Consider the following 20,481-nt stretch of genomic DNA (forward strand, 5'->3'; position numbering starts at 1 on the left):
CATTTAACGAGGACCGAAAAAGACTTTAAGCATTGTTCTTAATTAATTGTTTCATGCGGTATATGCCGTGTGGGAAGAATCGCGAATTGTTGCGGTCATGGGATTTACCGATGGCAATATAAATGCAATTCAGCCACCCCTCCTCTTTGGTTTGCCACCTTCCCTTCTCATAAATTTGGTGGCTTTGACTTCAACTTTTCAAAAGTTGCGGCTGTCTCATCGCGCTCTCTCTCTCACTCTCTAATTAATGAAATGAAAATATTTCCATTTCGAGGAAAGTCAAGAAATAAGTTCATGATGTCCCGGCAAAATTGAAAAAGTTTCCCAGTTTGTCCCACACGCAGTCGACGTCGACGCTTAATATGGTTTGAAAAATTCAAAAAAAAAATCTCACTCATAAATGCTTTTTATTTGCAGAAATCCGTGAAACCATCGGCGGCAGCGCCATCAGTAGCAGCTTCTCGGCCCCGGGATGAAATCTATATCGATGATGATAGCATCGAGGGATCCGGCGGACGCGGCGGGGTAAGTTTCGCTACCACACCACACATAAATTAGTTAATTAAATTTTTGTCATGCCCCAAAAGTTTGCCCTGTTTATTCAGTAAACTGATCGGATGGAAAGGAAGGTGGGGTGCTGCAGCTGGTTTTCCTTTACCCATTTTACCCATTTGCATATCAGAAGCGTCTGCACTCTTTCACTTTGCAGAGTTAACGTAAATATTGGTTCTCAACGAGTGCAGCCACTTTACTTTACTCCACATTTTTTTTGTCAATCTTTAATTTTTTCCTGATTCCCAAACCAATGTAGATTACTTGTGCTCAACCGCAAATAACTCTTTAGATCCCTTGAAACCAATTCAATTCAATAAACTGGTTTAACCACAAAAGTGTTATCACAAATTCCACTGAAATATCTGCATTGTAAAACGATGCATTTAAATAGCCTTTATTTGTATGCAGAACATCGCTATGCAAAAACTGGGTTGAATAGCATGTTACATAATCAAAACTTGGCGTTGCAAAAACTCATTTGTTTATGCGCCTGAAATTTTAATGCTCAACACCTTTTTTGTGCTTATAGTTTGTATGTATGTGTGTGGAAAGCGTGAATGAGTGTGAATGTGAGTTTGTGGAAACCGTGAATGAGTGTGAGTGTGTGTGCGTGTGTGCATTTGGCATGTGAGCGACATTTGTTAAAAAGTTTTTCGACAGCACTGCGCTGGTTCCGCCCAGAAGCGTCAATTGCTGGCCCACACTGCTGATCCCTTTTAGAACACATGCGCCGACTTCCGCTCACTCATACTTTGCTGGAAACACACAAAAAAACCTAATTAAAATGCGTGGCTGGCATTGCTGCGGCACAAAAAAAACAGAAAAAAAAGGAAAAAAGAGGCAAGTCGAGCGAGTAAAAATAGAAAAAGTTTAATTAAATACTTTGGCTTTTTCGTTTATTTTCCTTGGCCCGTGTTGGTTTCCGATTTCCTTCCTATTGCCGCGTGAATTTAATTAAACATTTTGTGCTCTTTTGAAGGCTGAAAAAAGGGGCAAACTAAGGACCAACATAAATTGAAAATGGAGAGAAACTTTTTCGCGGAATTCAATCAGCGTACTTCAACATTCGGGCCACGTTGCATACTTTTTCGAGTAACTGTGACTAGATCAACAATCCCTCGAAAGCTATTGACTTTGGCATTAATGTTGCATGGCAACCAAGTGGCACAACAACAAAAAAATGGTGCCGGACATTTAGCCCGGATTTCAGCCAGCTTTGTCCAAAACTATGTAAATAAAGTCCTCGCAAGCGGATTCCGTTATCCCATCCTTGCAAAGGCATTGTTTTCAACTTGTTTTCCAGTAACAACACTCTAAAAATACATTTTTAGGGACAAGTAAGAGTTCATAGGTTCTTTTTAATTGTAGCATAGTAGTAAAATATATTTTTCTTTTCCAAATATATATAATATGTAAGGGTATTCCAGTCTTCGCCCTTCGATTAGTTGCATTCCTCTGGCCTTTTTTTAGCTTCTCCATCTTCTTCGCACCCTGGCTTTTTCTAATTTCCCCCAAGCCCCGTCCACTGACAGCCGTTCCCGTTCCGCTTTTTGCACCATTTCCGCTGCGGTGGTCCTAGATCCTGAATCCTGAATCCTGGATTCTTGCTGCTGGATGCTGCTGCCTGTAGTTTGTAGGATGCTGCCTGCTCTTGGCATGTGCCATCATGGCTCATGTCCGTCCGAATGTGTTGGCATTTTTATGTTTTATGCAACTGACAAACGTAAAAACGTCTCCCATGTGCTGGCTGTTCCTTTTTCCTTTTTTTTCATAGCTCTTAATTCTATCTCTTCTCGCAAAAAATAAAACCAGAGAGATAAAAGGAAACCAAATGCAATTTATTATGCGCTCTGTTGATCTTTTGGGCCAACTACTGCTACAGCTGGCTCTTTAAAGTGATTAGGCCAGTGCCGTGACTTGATGGATTCGCATGGTTTGCTCTTTCCGCTGTTGGTTGAGTCATCCCTCCTTGGGGATTCATTATTCGGTTATTAATGGTTTGTTTCTGCTGCCTCTGAATTATGATAGATTCGCAGATTATTCAGTCACAGTACTAATATGTCATCCAGCCTGGCACCGAGTTAATCAATGCTGTACGAGATTAATGATACCCTACCCATCGCTTGGCAATTCGGCAATTGGGCGAATCTTTAATATTTAAAGCCATTCAGGCTAAGCGCCTGTTTAAGCCAATTTTTGCAGGACGTGTCAACAAGATAATGAACTTTTGTTGTGCACTTTTGGGAGGCGCATACATGTGAAAACCTATGCATGCATATGTAATGTTTTCAGTTTGTGGTGTTTGGTCGTATGTAATAAGCTGGATGCCATGCACGCAGCTAGCAGCTTAGCACCACTGAGCAAACACAAAAGCACTGAAAGAAATGGGGGACTTTTAATAAAATTCCTCTACTATCAGACACATTCTAGTTCTGTATTAGCATTTGTGATCAAAGGATATGTTCTTTAGCTTGAAACGCTTATTATTATATTATTATTAATTTCGCAACAATTGTTCTCGGTGTAGCAACGCAAAGTCAAACACATACCGAGCATTCTCGATGCATTTTCCGAAATGGACAAAGCCTGAGCGAGAGGGGGAGGCAGAGGGAGGAAAACGAGCTTGTCGTAGGTCCTTGTTGATTAATAACGTGCACATGGCGCACGTGTTTTTGTGGATGGCCAAGAGGAAAAGCCTTTTTGCATAACACAGACACATACATGCGCACACAAACGGGTAATCCCCTGCATCGGTATTCGTGTCGCATAGAGTTTCAGAGCGAGGGAGACAGACAGAGAAATGCGCATTGACAATAAATTAACATCGATTGACATGGCTAGAATGGAATAATGCAAGAGGGGTGGGAGGGGCACGGTGTGCTGCCCCAAAAAAAGTATGCCACAGAATGTGTTGTGTAAACAGCTAAACCTGGCAACACCCACTTCGCCCAGTGCTTTGCCATTTTGGATGATGTGGTTGATGGTGGTGGTGCGAAATATGCTGGCCATTATCCTGTATCCTGTGCGCAGGACTCCGTTCACCGTTCACCGCCACCCAGTTGCCTGTGCTTAAGTACGTGCATATAATTTCCAACGCTACGTTGTCGTACTCAAGCTGTCAATATCAGTTGCTTACATGGGAATTTATTGGTGACAGCTCCACATAATACATAATGCATGCCACCCGCAGCTGTCAACTGCTAGAAAATGGAGGTTCTTAGCCGATAGACATTGAAATTTATTGAGACTATGTGTGTGCTCGCCAACGCCAATAGCAAAGCAGCATCCGCAAATGAGTTTATGCCATGGTTATGGCTTTTTCCTATCTGGCAAATGCAGAAAAATCTGACTTTTTAATGCCCTAGTCTGGATATGTGAAAGGGGTAGCAGCAGTGCAAAGGGACCGACATGCTTATGCTCTTGTGTCTTGCATTCATTACTCAATGTCGTGCTGCTTTCGGCCAACATGCGAGTGTACAAATGATGCTGCATTATTTCACATAACATAATTCCCAAAGTAAACCAAATGAGTCCCTCCTTGGGGATGCTCCGGGGTCGACGGCAACCAAAAATACCACCCAAAGCACAACATCAGTAATCCGAGGACATGGGGCCAAACGCTTTTGCAAAGGGGCAGGATGTCTGTATAGCTCCTTTTTATGAGACATCTGCCGCTGTCTGTTTTGTTGGTTATTGCGCATACGCCGCGTTGTCGCAGGCGAGCCGGAATGTCTATTGAATTAAACGCCCAAAGCACGAGCCACTGGAGGTGGCCTATTTGGCTAGCATTTAGCCTGTAATGGGATACTCTGTAAGGGAATGGCTGAAATGGCAAAGGAGTCGTTTTAATAAAAAGCTCTTTTCCTCTAAATCATAATGGTGGCTCTAAACATTTTAAAGAGTTGGAAATATGTTAGACACCGACTAGTCACTGCACTGTTGCTACTATCGTTCATTTATAAAGCGGTTCTTTTGTTATTCTGCACTATTACATTTATGAAAGCTTTATTATATGCAACCTTCGTTTAGTTTTACAGCTATATTTTAGTTGAGAAGGATTTAATTGAATAATTCATTACTCGGAGCAAATATTTAATACCCCATATGAGTTGGTTGTGCAATCAAGTTAGTTTACATTGCTGCTATTTACCTAGCAATGCAAACTTCGCCCAAAGTTGCCATATCACCTTGCACAACAAAGGAATCCAGTCATATGCAGCCACAATAGTCGAGAATTGAGAATATCAGAAAAGAAGGTTACCCGTCGCATACAAATGCGTAACGCAGACAGAAACTGGCAATATGTAGGGAAAATGGTTGGTAAAGTGAGACTGCTGGGTGGCATAACATTTGGCTGGCAGGCGAAAAGTCATTGTCAAAGTTGAAGACGAGGACGCGAAATGTGAGGAAAATACAATGGTGTTTTAGGGGGAAAATGGCGACGATGATGATGGGGGCGTTGTCGCCATTTTGTTTCTCTGTTTGTTTCAAACGCTATGCGCATTGTATTTCGAGAAGTGAGAATGTACGAGGGACCGCCTTCATGCATTATGTATGCCAATAAATTCGCTTAACTTTACGACAATTTGTAGCTGCAAACCCGGCCATAAAATTCACCCGCTTTAAATTCAGATTATTAGAGGCCTGGAAAAGGAATGGGTCGAGGAGGGGAAATGTGCGCAAAGGATATGGAACTCCCCTTTAAGCCATAATTTGATTTCGTTCCCGGCCAGAGATGAGCACAAATTGGTTTTGTCCCTAAGTATCTTTGATGTGGCTGCATACATTTCAGCGATTATCCCCGAATTTGATTAGACCCATTCATCTCCAGCCCTCCAGTTTTCACTTCGATTGTTATTGTTACGGGATGTGCTTCAATTAGAGCACCGGTTCGTGCACCGCAACTGCACTCGAAGCACCTCAAAACTCAAATTGCAAACCAGCAGGTTGAATGCCGGGTTGGCTTGGTCGGCATATCTCTTCAAAAGGCTGCCTGCATTTTGAATTGCAAATCCTGGTCGAAGAATGGCGAACGGGAGCCTTTCCTTGCTGAGTACACAGACCAGGTGGAGGTGGAGGGTCGCCTCAATTATGTGGCTCTTACTGGACTTGGAACCCAAAACTGCCTGGCTGACTGACAGACTGACGGACTGTCTGACTGACTGGCGGACTGACTGACTGACTGAATGACTAGCTAGCTGGCCGACAGACGAAGAAAAAGGCTAGAACTGACTGAGGAAGGGAATGAATAGGTGGACGGAAGGATGGATGCGTCTTGGGCAGGTCCTGTTCAAGAAACTGTTGCCCGGTGGATGGAAGGACGTTAAAATGTCGACGATTCTCTGCCTGGAAAATAAATGAAAAGTATCAGGTATTGTGTACACAAAAAAAAAAAAAGAAATTTAAAAATAAATATAAAATCATCGTAGTTTATCTAACTAAGCAGAATAGTAAACTACACAAGAACTTTATATTTTCATGACGTATTTTACCCATGAACATTTATTTGGGAAAGATAAACAATTTGGCTTTAATTTTGAGCGCAGAGTTTTATATTCTGAATACTTGTACATTCAAGTCAGCAAATAACTTCTTTGTTTTATTCTATACAGATAACGATGTGCAAACTACAACTTTTATTATTTCTTTCTGGTTGAAATACCGCGCAGCAAACACCGTTCACATAAATTATTATCCGCAAATCCCTGAAGATTTCTGGTACATTTTCTTGCCGTATACTCGTGAAGGCCTGCCATCTTGGAGTCTCCTTTAACTGCCATTTGTCGTTTGTCAGGACCTCAGAAGAGGGGAAACGGATGAGGATGAGGATGGGGATGGGGATGAGGATGCGGCTCTCTTCCTGCCGGCAATTTGACTTGTAACCGCACTCTTGAGTGTTGCATGCTTTTAGGCGCAACGTGAGGCGAGTTTATTGAACCTGACAGGAGTTCTTCATGTTCTTTTCGCTTTGCCCTTCTTGGCCTGGGTCAAGCAACTGGCACTGCCATGAATAATTCAGCATTGAAATTCTTTCTTCCAGCTGCTTCCTTACTTACGTTTTTTAGGGCGTGGCACAGCTGGCAAGTTAATTACATTTGCTGCTACGTGCTGCTGGCGATGATTGCATTTCCGAGCAACTGCATCCTCTTTGTTGCCACGATTCGACTGTGGTTGCAAGGGGCGGCGGTGGTGTGCATTCAACTCCCATCCCCATGCATATTTATTTCGATTGCCATGTTTACATAGCATGTGGCAAGGTTAAGAAGTCGCTGCATGGGGTTGCGGTCTCTCAATCAATCAGTGTCACAATATGAGCTTGATTAAATGGAAAACTTTATGTCAATCGAGATGCTCGTCAAACCATTCAATTTTCATTTTAATTGCACGCCCCACCAAGCGAAGAACAAAGTTGGCAGCAAAATGTTCTCGCTGGATTCTGTGGCACGTCTTTCAGGTGTTTCACATGCATGACCACGCATATTGATTCTTGGATTCTGCATTTCAGTCACTAATGAGGAGCACTTGTTCGAATTTTGGAGAAGAGAATATAAAACTGAATAAATAAAATAATAAAGGATTCTAACTGCTGGCCTTAAAGATAAAATATGTATGTCTATCTTCGTTTCGTTTCGTTTTGTATCTCTTTCTGCTGCCATCTGCAAAAAGTTATTCTAGCGTTAACTAAATAAATGCCATAGCAATCAGCTTAGGCAACAATTATGTGCAGCTCATCGCACAGGCGATCACAGTTTGGAAACAACCCCTCCACACACTTTTAGCAAGCGTTTTCAGAAAACCTCTTTTGGTTTCCGTTCCACATTTTGCGACGCTTTTCTTGCCGTTTTCTAAGCTTTTGCAATTGACTGAGCAAGAACTGTTTGGGCCACGCCCACAAGCATTGTCGCGCGGCTAAGGGGCTAAAAACCCATGAGTTGCATTAAAATTTTAATGATGTGCAACGGTAGCTGGGGCGGCAACGGGGGCGGGGGCGTGGCTGAGTAAGTTGGAGCAGATGCAGTCAGTCAAGTTGCCAAAGTTCCCTGCCACCCAGAGCCTTCCTGCCACTCACATACATACATACACATAGGTATGTGCATGTGCATGTGTACGTGTGCTTGAGCCTCACTTCGTTTACTTCCTTCGGCGGCTCTAAGTCCTTTTCTGGCATCAGCACATTAAGCCTGATATGGTTGCTGCAGCTCCTCTTGCTCGTGCAATTAAAATGTAGAAACTTTACGCAAGATCCTGCCATGTCCTGCAGTGAGAAAATATGTTAAAACTGCAGTTCAACTCTTACGTCTGGGAACTTTCGAACTGATTATATTAGTTGCTTAACAAATGTTATTAATTTTATACAGTTTGAAACTAGAAACTCGCAAAAGTCCAGAAAGAGGAATATATATTCAACTACCTTGCTTTCGACGTTGACCTAATTGAAAGTTAAATATTTATGCGCTCGGCTACTTGGTGGCTCCTCTTAAATCGAGCCAATTTAAATAAATAATTTGGTTCTACAAACATGGTAAAACTTTTCTCCCAGTGCAAAAGCACCTTTTAGCCGCAGTTTATGGCTTGGATAGGGCTCAGCTCTCGTGAGTCCTGCCAAGTGGCTGTAATGAAAATGTTGCCTTATTAGCCGCAAAATGTTTCACCGGAACAGCGACTTCATATGCAAATTACTTCAGGGACCCTGTAATGTCAGTATATCTTGCTAATTTAAGCCCATATTTCCCTCTTTACCGAGCTGATCAATTTCGATTAGGCCAAAAAGGACTGGAAAAAGGATTAATTATGTCATAAGCTGCAGGCGGAGCAGCCTCTTTGCAATTAGCACAAGTAACAAGTAATCCGGATTCCGGAACGTGGACTAAATGTTGCAAGCGCTTTTCCAACCTCCTCCCAAATGAATTGTGAGCTTCGCGTTCTGAGCCCAAAGCTCATTTATTAATTGCCAGCCGCAAAAGTAGGTTTAACAAAAAATAATAATAAAAAAAAAGCAGGAGAAAGGAAAGGCTAGCCGCCGCTTTAAATATAAAAATTATTATTTATGGAGGCACATGGCCGGGTTGTTCAGCAGCTAACACAGATTTACTTTTGCGTCGGCTAATGCTGATGATGCGGCTTTTAATTTATTTGTGCGGGAACTGCGCAGAAAAAATTGTATAAAAAATGTGAAGATAGGAGAGGAAAAGAGCGAGTAGAAAAAAAAAGTACTAAGGAAAGCCTGGGTGCGGCTATTGATTTTTCCTTCTGTTGATGAGCTGGAACTTTTGCCTTGCCATCTTAATAACGATGATGATGATGATGGTGGTGGTTGTTGCGGTGTCCAAGGCAAACGCCTCACTGCGTTTCGTCGCGTTGGCAAATTTTTTTGGTTACTCCCAACCGGGGAGTCGAAAATTTGTGTCACTTGAACACGGAAAAATCATTAAAGCCGTGCTGGAAAAAAAAATCATCGTAAATAAATCTCCGACGGCTGATAAAATGGCAAAAAACACCAGAGGGAAAAACAAATTGGCTTGTGTCCGCCGGACTCGTATCCCTATCCTGGAAAGGTAACTCGATAAAGAGCGCCAAAAAAGAGTCGAAAAATTAAGCAAAAGTCGCGCTTTTAACGCTGACAGACTTGATCTTGATAAATGTGCAGTTCTCGCAGGATTTTGCCGCATTTCCCGATTTTCACGCCGCAATGCTGCTGCCAATTAAGTGTCAAATTATGCCAGCGGCATGGGGCGGGTGGGCGTGGCCTTGTGCAATGCAATGCAACAAAAGGCTTTTCTCCTTCGCTGAAGAGTTGAGCAGATAGAAGAGGAAAACCCCGAGCAACAACAACAACAATAACAACAATTGTTAGCCCCAGCAAGGCCACGACACAATTTTCTTTGTAATATACGAGTATTTGTATGAGTATGTGCGTTTGTTTGTGAGTAAAAGTTCTGAAAACCCTCGAGAGGCATTCACGCTACATTGCAAAAAACTTTTTCAATTTGCTGCCGCGAAAGAGGAAGGAGATGAGCAAGATCCAGTGTTGCTCATTTGTTGCATTTAAAAAGCAATTATTTGCAATGAACAGCTCTTCAAGGAAAAACAGCAAAGAAATACGAATAAATAAATATGCAGAAAACTAAGTTTAATGCTTCATGGGGCTTCAATATTAAAGTGTAGCAAACAAAACGTGTCAAAATCGTTTTTAACTATTTAAATCATTTTTAAAGATGTATATTTAAAGTGGAAGTCCTTGTTAATCCTTTAATGTTCGACCCAAAATGCTAATGGCCACTGAGTATTCAAAAAAGGAAGTGTGGGTGCTAACGAGTAATTGTGTAGTTTACAAAACCTTTTCCATCCCATAAATGATGTGCTTTTCCAACCCATCTGAATGTAAATGGGCAATTGCAAAATAATAAGCTTGGAAAAAGGGGAAAATAGAAAATAAAATACTAACCAGCTCAAAACTTGTCTATCTATGTATCTGGAAAAGTTCTAGCCGGTCCAGAAAGGGACCAGGAGCAAACTCGAAAGGAAAACAAAAGAGTAACGAAACGAATTTTCAATTTCGTTGTCTAAATAAAGCCGTAAGTTATCTTCCAGCTGGAAAATTGAGTTTTCCCCAGTTGAGCTGAGTCGGCTTTTCTTCACCCCCCCGCCCCTCCTCGCTTTTCCACTTTTACCCCGTAGGCCAAAGTTGCAAGTGCATGTAAATAAATTAGGACTCCCCCAGAGATTCCTCTCCTGGCAATTATTGAGCAATGCCAATGCTCGGGAAAAACAAAGCCGAGAACTCTGGGATTTGCTAGGGCTATCAATTTTCCTGGGATTGTGGTTTCTTTTCCTGCTCCTTCACCATCCCCTCCCATACCTCCCATTCGCTTTCCCTTTTGGCCCAGACAAACTTTGGCCATTTCCTGCAGAAATACCCATGCAAATGTTTAGCAGGCCACTTGGCTCTCGAAATGTAGCATTCACAATGCGAAATTTTATGCGAACACAGGGTCAATGCGGTTACGTAAAATTGTTAGGGCGGGGGGAGTGGTGTCAAGTGGAAAATCCCCACCGACGCTAAGAACCAAAAACTTGCCCTGGCCAAGGATTTTTTCCAAATGTTTCGCAGCAACTCGGTCAACTCAAGTCACGCACTTTGCGAACATTGTCAAATCGACAATTTACTCGTTAGCAGAACTTTTGCAGAAGAGCAGAACAGAAACAGAAACTTGGCCAAAACAGCAAACTGATGTGGCTCGGCCCAAATTGAAAGCTCCTTGTATTTAGTTTTGCAATTTATTTGCGAAATAAAATCGTACAGGATTTGCTCCGCATTTGTTAGGGCTAAACGAATGGGGCATGTGGGTGGATGGTTCTTGAGTCTGTTTTATGTTGGCCATATACTTGAACAGCAATTTCAAGCCTTAATTATGTTGAATGGCTGCGAATGTGAGTTGAAAGTTCTTCAGGGGCATGACAACTGTGTGCAGTGTTTGTGAAATGTCAAAACACTGCACTTGCGTTGTTGCTTATGCATGAAACGTGCCTGGCAGCCATTCTGAACTCCACTTTCCCACTTTTCCGCTGTTCCGCAAATTCCTTTATAGTTTTTCCTCCCCTTTCTCATAGTTGACTGACACAATTTTCGCTCATTACGGAAACTGCAAAGGTCTCTCAGTTCGTTGTCTTATTTTCTCATTTCGCTTGCCAAGTTTTTGCCATCCGACGACTGCCGGAGAAGTTTTTAAATGCTTTATTGAAACAATTTCCGTTTTTATGGAAATGCTCGCCCAGCTAGCGGGAATATTTCATTTTCGCTGTCATATATCAAAATGGTGTCAAGCATACGCCATGTTGGCCGGCCAAAGAAGCTGCAGCGGCAAAAGGCATCAGCTGGCAGCAAATGCAAATTTAATGCGGCATGCAGAGTGGAAAAGCATATCGCATATCCCATTCCCCATTTTCGGAGCCTGGCAGCAGGTGGTCCCGATGAAATGACATCATTTAAATTCATGCATGACCCACATTGCACCTCAGAGGACGATGCAGCTGCATCTGCTTTCTGGCTTCTCTTCCCATCAGCCCACCGGCCCAGCAGTCGCTCCTTGGCATTCGCCTAGTGTTTTATTAACAAAGCAATTTATTGCATAAATTCACATTGCACTTGGTCGTTAGGTTGGCCACAGTTGTGGCTGCCCAGGCCTGGCCCCAGGTCCTATCGATCCCGTGCTTTTGGGAGCAAAAAGTTTTTCGTCCATAATCGTTTAAATGCGGTGGCGAAGTTCGTAGCTCATGAAACTGCAACTTTTGCAGGACTTCATTTAAGGCACGAGCACGGTGTGCTTAGTCATGTGGAGGCTGCCGCTTGCCACTCGCCACATTCTACTTATAGTCTTGCCCCATTTTGCTGACTGCTAATTGCTGCATAAATCAAGCGGCAAAACAGCGCGGGCCAGCAGAAAAGTGGAGAGAGCAGCGCAGAAAGCGCTTCAAATAAACTCGGCCAGAACGAAAGTGTTGCAACCGCTTTTTTTTTCCCCCTTTTTATTCCGCATGCTTTATGGCCACTTGGAACTGCTACTATCCCACATCCTGCATCATCCAAGCTACAGCCACCACCCACTAGACCATCGTGCACCCGCTGGAGGGATATTTATGAGTGCTTATGGTCAAGCGTTTGCTTGCCAACTGTCCTGCACAGGATGATATATGCTGCGGTGTGGGTTTGAGTGCGCAACGCTGCGTATACGCAATGCACAAATATTTTAATTAAATTTCAAACGAAACGTGAGGAGAGGATATGAAACGAAATGAAAGCAAACAACAAAAACGGTAGCGAAAATGAAAATGTATTCTGCACCGAAAATGCTTGTGTGTGTGTTTTTTTTTTTGGGAATAAGCTTGAGGATATTTGTGTATAATGTGGGATGTCCGGATTTTATTTTACTCTCCGAATTGCATTGCATAGGTAAATGTTCAACTTTTGGCAATGAATTCTAAATTATTATATTTCTCTAATCACTTTCAAAGGGAGCATACAAGAATTATAGAAATTATTTTACTATAAAGCATTTTAGCTTGAGTTTGAGTATGATGTTTTCCTCAAACATTTTTTAAGAACTCTGAAATTATTTATAAAATCGGTTGAGAGCGGATCTGAGAGGTATCCCTCCAGTCCTAAGCCTCATGCCAAACTGCTTTCACGTTTGTTTTTAAATTCCCATATTTGTTGAAAAGTCGGCCCCCGGGTTGTATGCTTTCCATTTTTCGTTCATGAATGGCGTGGAGTTGGGACCGAATTTATTCGTAAATCCCCGGCTCAATGGAACAAATGAAAACAAATGCTCGAAGCTCTGCTGGGAAATTAAATGTGTGCCGAAATACGAAACAAATTTCAATTCTCTGTCATTGGAAAATTAATTGCTACACCCCCCGGCCACAATCACTCAATTTGAGCTCATTCCCATTACTCACGCTCGTTGTCGTCCTTGTCTATATAATGCATGTGGGGTTGAAATTATGGGGTCGGGGGTCAACAAGTGTCGCTGGCTGCCGACTGGCTGGCCAACTGCCAATTTCTTTATAGGGCATTTCATAACGCGTGAAGAAATTCAATTAAGTTTGCTGATGCCTCTGTCACTGCCACTGCCACTGCCTGCCACTGTGCTTCTGTGCTCCTGCTTCTGCTTCCATTTTGGCCACTGTTTTTATGGCCCAAATAAGCGACAAACGAAATTAAAGTCAATAAACAAGAGCTGGCGTCTGCGGCCGGGAATTGTCTCTGCCATTCAGTTGGCCCACGGCCGTCTCTGGCCAATTGGTTTTGGTCACAGTTGTTGTGTGGTACTCTGTGTCCTCCTCCCTCCTCCTGTCATCCCCATCGTCCTGCCAACGTTGTGTGAGGTTTTGTACTTGTTTTTGGTGCGAGAAAACCGCAAAAACCCCGTCACAGTCGAGGCTCCGACAGACAATAGGCCAAATAAAATGTATTCCCCGAAGGCCAGAGGACATGACCCCAGGGTCTGGATTCCTTTTAGCATCGCAAACACAAATCTAAAACAACTCAAGGACACGGGAGGCCGTGCATAATTTTCAATGGAAATAGCTGCCATTTGTTGCGCCCAAAAGTGGGCTTTGTTATGGAGAATTGTATAAAAGGTGGAGGTGAAAAGTGGTTTGGAGTATTTAAGAAACGAGCCGTCTTCAGAAAGATGACAATTAAGTGAAATGATGTTGGAGGACAGGACCTAATCTAATTCTCTCGCTCTTTCCCATTACAGATACACGAAGATCTAGAGAAAGATCCGGACTATTCTGGCTCCGGCTTTGGACCCGATGACGAGGATGCCGAACCCGATCAGCACTCGCACAGTTCGCACAACACGCGCATCTCGCAGAGCAGCAACTCCGGCATAAACAGTAAGCATAACTCGAACGAGAACTACGGCAAGAACAGCAAGAACAGCAACAGCGACCTCATCTCGAGTAGATTCAACAATAATAATAATCACAATCAGATCGACAACAGCCAGAATATCAATCTCAATCCCAATAATAACCATCAAACGAATAGTGGCACAATCATTGGTAGTAGCACCACAGCGAACAATAATAATAACCACAATATCAACATCAACAGCCAGAACGGCATCATCAGTGGCAGTGGTAGTGATATCGGTGGCCATAGCACTGGCATTAACTCAATCGGTAAAGATCAAGCTAGTCATATAAATGCAACACTCGTTGGTGTTACCTCCACAACTGCCACCACTATTTCTTCTCCTACTCCTACTTCAACTTCAACCAACACACCACTACCACTTTCAACAACAGAAACAGATACAGAAACATATAAAGATACAGTTACAGATACAGTACCAGTACCAGTTAGAACATCATCAATAGAAGATAGAGTGTCGGCTAAGGATCGATCGAGTTTAGTTAGTAGTAGCGATAGCATTAACGAAAAGCCCCTCCCCGAATCATACACAACCAGAACACCAACAATCGCATCTCTATATCCAGCAGCTCATACACCAACACAAACCTCATCCACAATCCCAACAACATCGAGTTCGAGTTCGAGTTCGACACCAGTGCCAACAACCCCCACCACCATTACGACAACCCCCGCATCCACCACGACGGCGACAGCAGCCCAACCATCGTCCTTTGCCAATAGCAGTACCTCCACCACCTCCACGGCGGCCCCCACGCTCCCCGCAGAACCGCAGCAGCCGGTGTTCCCGCCATTCGACAAGGATCTGGATACGGAGTCCAGCGGCGATGGCATCGATGCCGACAATGAGGATGACGATGAGGACGATGGCGACGATAAGGACTATGACTATAACAAGGAGCTGGATAAAGAAATCGACATCGATGGTCCCGAGCCTGGACATATGCCGCCAGTTGTGCATCATAATAACGTTGAATCCGGCCACATTCCCACTACGGATGATATCGATGTGGATGGCGGCGATGAGGATGATAGTGTGGATAGCGATATCGATGGTCCGCGGATCGGTGGCAACGATGGAGATATTACAGAGCGCGGACGTCAGTGGTTTTTATTTTCATCATTTTACATACTTACTTTTCTACCTTTTATTTCTTTTATATTTATTGTTTATGTAGTTATGTGTTACTGTACACCACATACTTTTTTAGTTCACTGTGTTGTTTTTATTGCACATCATTTTATTGTTTGATTGTAAAGCTATGTACGCAATTCCTGGCTTCGCTTGGAACACACTGCTTTGGGTTTGTGTTTTATTTTTAAGTGAGCAGTATTAACAATTTGATCTTAAATTTCGATTTATACAAGTGGTTCGTTTTGATTATATAGTAAGGTATAAATCCTTATTTCGGTTTACTGGTTTTGTTTATTTAAAGTAGTTGTGTTTTGCATTTATAAGTACGTATACTTGCTTTGCTTTCTTTGTGTAGTCTATCCATCTGTATGCACTTTAAGTAATCTCAATTTCAAGTATTTGTTAGTCAAATTAAGTTGCACATTCGGTGTGTGTTAATACATATGATTTGGTTTATTTGTCGCGCTCTGAACGTCTACGGTCAACGCTGCGGGTGCTCCACAATTCCACTCAATCTCAGTCTGTTCCCACATACATGTTTACGTCCAAGGACCGACCAATTTAGCTCATGATTCGAACACATTCATTGCAATTCATAACCAATTCATTGAATCATTTCCGTTCACTCTGTTTTTGTCGCTCATCCAATTGGAAAAACTCCCGCAGAGCCAACACAATCGCACTCGAACCCCACATCCGTTTTATCCGTTTTAGTGTTTAGACTTAACCTTAAGCTAGATTAAGGCGAATATTTTAAGGATAGTTGGAAAGCTTTTATCGTGACAAATGGTAAGCAAACAAAGGGCAACCGCAAAACCAAAGTCAAACAATCGATTAAGCTGCAGCAGGGAAAGCACTCCATCAAGGATTAGAAGTGGGCGGTAGACATTGTGCAATTCTGGCCCTAGGCATAAACTTCCATTAACACTGTCCCGACTGCTCCGACTCCGCCTCCTGCAGTTTTCGTGAACGAAAATCGCCTGGAAAATCGCACTAAGCCGCGCAGTGATTTTGTGCTTTGATGCTTGGGAAAAACACTTGCCGTGCTTCGCAGGCACTTCAAATGAAAAATCACCGAGTCCTGGCAATGGCAATGGAAATGGCAAAGACTCCTGTGTCTGCCGCTCCCACTCCCCATTGCCTTTTTCGAGTAACTGTAGCCGCTTACTTGAGGCATTGTTGCTCCTGATATGGATTTGTGGGGGGAGCTCACTTAGCGAAAAAAATAAGAACTCCAATGGAAAATGCAGGCATAAGGAAATCGAAAATCCAGCCTGATTTCCATGTATGCTTAAAGCTTAACGGAGGCAAGGTATATACATCTTTATTGATTTTTCTACTATGCTGAAATCTTTACAGACTCTTGTGCAGAGTACAGTGACTACAAGATATACGTGAGCGCTGTTTTAAAGGCTCTATAAATTTCATTAGTCGACTCGTGTTTTATTTCTGTGTACGACCATCTCACAATCAGTGTTTATGTACCTAACAGACTCCAGCGAGGACTGAAACATGGCCTAATGGCGACCGGGTGGTTGGGGTTTCTGTGGGCTTGTGGCTTTGATGTTTGCCTTGCAATTGCCACGCCTCGACCCAGAACACAAACACAATCAATATGGTTGGATGGCGCGGGTGACAAACAGCACTGGCAATAATTTTCCCATAATTGCGCGCAGCTGACCACACGAAACATGGAAGCAGAAAATCAAACGCAACGTCCTAACGCCCCAAATCGCCGGCACACAGAGTGCATTTTCCCATCAAACGAAGGCACACACATAATGCAGGCGGCACCTTTATTGGTTCAAAGCAAACAGAAGGACTTGCAGAAAAGCAGACAACCAGACAAGCAGACAATCAGACAATCAATGCGATGGCAAGACATCGAAGCAATCTCAAAGACTGAAGCTGAGAAATCCATTTGCTCTTGGAAATGGCAAATATTTATAGTTCCAGAGTTCCAATTCAAAGAACTCTCGCTTCCTTCAACATATTGCCTTGATTTGCCCGAGCTTGCAATGCGCATATAAAATCAATTTAAGGACCCCATGCACGAGGGCCAATTCGAGGAGCCCTCGTGGGCATTTCCTAATTAATATGCCGCCCCTTAAGGAGCAGCCATGTGTTTGTTTGATATGCAAAGAAGTGCGCGTACATGGGCTAAACAAGCAATTTGTTTATCTTGAGCTGTTTGGGGAGCTTAATGGGGGCTTTGTGGGTATCAAACAATAGCTCTCCAAAAATAAGCAGCTCACGCAGAGATTGGGGAAAGAGTTCGGTGAATGGGGGCCACGCCAATTAAATAAAATGTAAACTCGCAGTCTTTGACAACCAATTGGCATTCAATTTCTGCACACCTGTCAATATTAGGGAAGCGAAATAATTGCACTTGTCCTAGATCCTAAATGAAATGTCGAGATTTTCGAGCAGAATTCGGCACTCGTAGCTGAAAAACTTTGTTCATATTGAAACAAACTTTGCTGGAAAACCCTGCTCATTACCGTAAAATTAGCTGTCAAGAGTTTACTTACTTTGGCAGGACGTGCCGCGCTGTAATTTAACATCCATAGCATTTTGTTCTAGATAAATACTTATTCCACTCCTCGTCTTCAATGGTGCTGGATACTCTTAGAAAGGAGACTGCGATATAGGTTATTTATTTAAGTAATCTAGCAACTTTCGACCCAGAAATTTTTAAAGAGTTTATTTTGGAATCCTTGTTAGTTAGTGTACACTTATAGAAAATACCACATAAGAACTAGCATTTGCAATAAGTTCCCCTGCGTAGTCAACGCTGCTCGACTAACATTAAGCCTTGTAAATACTGCATAACAATTCATTAACACACGCACTCCAAAACACCCAATCTCTCGTATACGCTCACTAAAACAAATATTTACACTCGAATCAATTTAATTGAATACCCAACACACGAAACAACAAAACAAAACAGCAACTCTCTGTCTCACACTCTGTTTTGTTTGATTTTGCTTGCACGTCATGGGCATAAATGGACATTTTTATATCCTTGCACCTCTTTCTCATCGCCATATTGCGTTCTCTTTTTCCGGAACAGCGGGTGCAGGTGGCAGCAACGTGCACGAATTGGACCCCAACACGAACGTGAATAGCCAGCCCTCCGACACAAAGGGCATCGATCACAGGCCCAACGGCAACGAAGTGGTCATCATGAGCGAGGACGATCGCACGTCGAGCTTCTTCTCGCAGCCCGGAATCCTGGCTGGTGAGTATATCCCATCCAATTGTAGCAAATATCACACATACGCAACGTAGGACTGATATAATGCATCACTTATTCAAATATCAATCATACGCCATGTGTGACAGATATAAGGCAAAGTTTTAACAAATATCACTCATACGCCGTGTGTTTAGTTAGATTCTTAAACAGATTACTTAAAAATCTTACCCTTTTCTGCAGCTGTCATTGGCGGTGCCGTCGTTGGCCTGCTCTGCGCCATACTCGTGGTCATGTTCATTGTGTACCGCATGAGGAAAAAGGACGAGGGATCCTACGCGCTGGACGAACCAAAGCGATCGCCGGCCAACAATTCGTATGCGAAAAATGCGAATAATCGCGAGTTCTACGCCTGAGATAATGGCACGTCGCGCAGGTATTAAGTTGACCACAAGTACAGGAACAAAGTGTGAGGATTGGAATGCTAATGACTGGACGATGGCGGAGCGACTGGGTTTGGTATGGCTCAACTGAATACACTGTGCGTAGTGGGGGTGCAGCATCATCGGCAATCCACTGAAACAAGGATTAATCATCCGCAGCAGCAGCTACAAAACTAACACAAAAAACAATTGAAAATTTCAAACGTTTTCAAAAACACACACAATTTTTCGTGAGGGGTAAATTAAATTAAAACAATAAATAAATATAAAAGAAAACACAAATCGGCAATATAATAACAAGGAAAAACGAAAAGAAAACAAAAAAAATGAAAACTTACCTGTAAGTTAATGCAGAATACACACACACAGACAGACAACCGACTCTCTGCGTGTGTGGGTGTGTGTATGCGACTTTTCTATTTAAGTAAGTTTTAAGCGACAAAAACAAACAAAAATATCAAATATAATTGCAAATAAATCATGCGAAATTTAATATATATAAATAATATATTATATATAAATAGTGAAACCAATATAAGGGCGGGCAAAATTAAGCGAATTAATTATGAATTACGAGTAGAGCAAAAGCAGAAAGAGCAGGAGAAAATTGAATAATAACTATAATAATACACACACACGCGCATCCAACTACATAGATGTAAAAGGCAAACTTTCGTGCATATTGAATATAAATGTATGGATTATATATGTTAGCTGAATAACGAAAGCGAATTGGATACATCACGATTATCTCTCAACTCTCTATAGACCCCTCGTCGAACCTCCACACACACTTAACACTTTTATTTTAACAATCAATTGTCAAACGAAGTCCAATGAAAATATTATAATTATGAATTGTGCGGCACATAGCAAGCGGAAATCGATGCATAAATGTTTTTAAGTTATACATAAGCGGAACTATGTAATTATTAGTGTAATTCCTAAAACAAAACAAAACGAAAAGAAAAAACGAAAAATATTAAATCAAGCAAAAAACAGATTTATAAACACTGTGAACCTTCCTGGCAACTAAAAACCAACAGAATTGAAATGAAAAGGACTATTTCTACTTTTTTCTAGAAAACACAAAACCACGAATATTTATTGAAATGAATCTGAAGTTAAAATTGAATTGGATATGAATTGAGAAATCGTCAACGTGAAAGCAATTGTACATTAATTTAGGTTTCCACTTGGGTTTTAGAGTTATTCGAGATTTCCTTCGCTTGACTCAACTGCTTCTTCCATGGCTAAGAATCAAAATCGGATTAACGCATTAATTATTGTGCATTTATTTAGTTTTTACGTTCGCTGTCACTGACAATTGTTTAGTTTTGCAAGCAAAATACAAAAGCGAATACGAGCGACAACAACATCAAAAACAACAAGAACAACAGCAACAGATCATAATCACATGCAATAGTGAAAATTAATTGTTAAGTTTACAAGGCGAACTGAAATTAAACTAAAACCAAGCAGTCCAGCAACAAATGTTATACTCACCCATACCCATACACCCATACAATCAATTAATTAGCTGCAATACTTGTTTAATTGTTAGTCAACCATTATTCTCTCTCCAACTCTCATGCCATATTTTCATTGCGAAAAGAAGTTACGAAAAAACGAAAACTAATATATAACATATAAGTATATAATTAGCAACATAAATCAATTGTGTGTGTAACTGTGTATAATGCATAAA

General features: G+C 42.0%; 1 protein-coding gene across 5 annotated transcripts in view; it reads left to right on the forward strand.

The window, feature by feature from the left end:
• The window catches only part of LOC6530621 (syndecan), a 106,249-nt gene extending 87,220 nt beyond the window's left edge, over positions 1 to 19,029 (forward strand). The window contains exons 3-7 of one of the 5 annotated variants that reach the window (XM_039372743.1): positions 418 to 525; positions 13,818 to 14,244; positions 14,563 to 15,096; positions 18,208 to 18,375; positions 18,574 to 19,029. In XM_039372743.1, coding sequence (XP_039228677.1) covers positions 418 to 525; positions 13,818 to 14,244; positions 14,563 to 15,096; positions 18,208 to 18,375; positions 18,574 to 18,746 — 1,410 coding nt within the window. In that variant the 3' untranslated portion in view covers positions 18,747 to 19,029. The remainder of the gene's footprint in view (positions 1 to 417; positions 526 to 13,817; positions 14,245 to 14,562; positions 15,097 to 18,207; positions 18,376 to 18,573) is intronic. The other 4 variants (XM_015197239.2, XM_015197240.3, XM_015197244.3 and 1 more) reach the window with 4 other exon arrangements.
• Positions 19,030 to 20,481: the final 1,452 nt, after the last annotated feature.

The sequence above is a fragment of the Drosophila yakuba genome, chromosome 2R (genome assembly GCF_016746365.2).
Source record: "Drosophila yakuba strain Tai18E2 chromosome 2R, Prin_Dyak_Tai18E2_2.1, whole genome shotgun sequence".
Taxonomy (NCBI): Eukaryota; Metazoa; Arthropoda; class Insecta; order Diptera; family Drosophilidae; genus Drosophila; species Drosophila yakuba.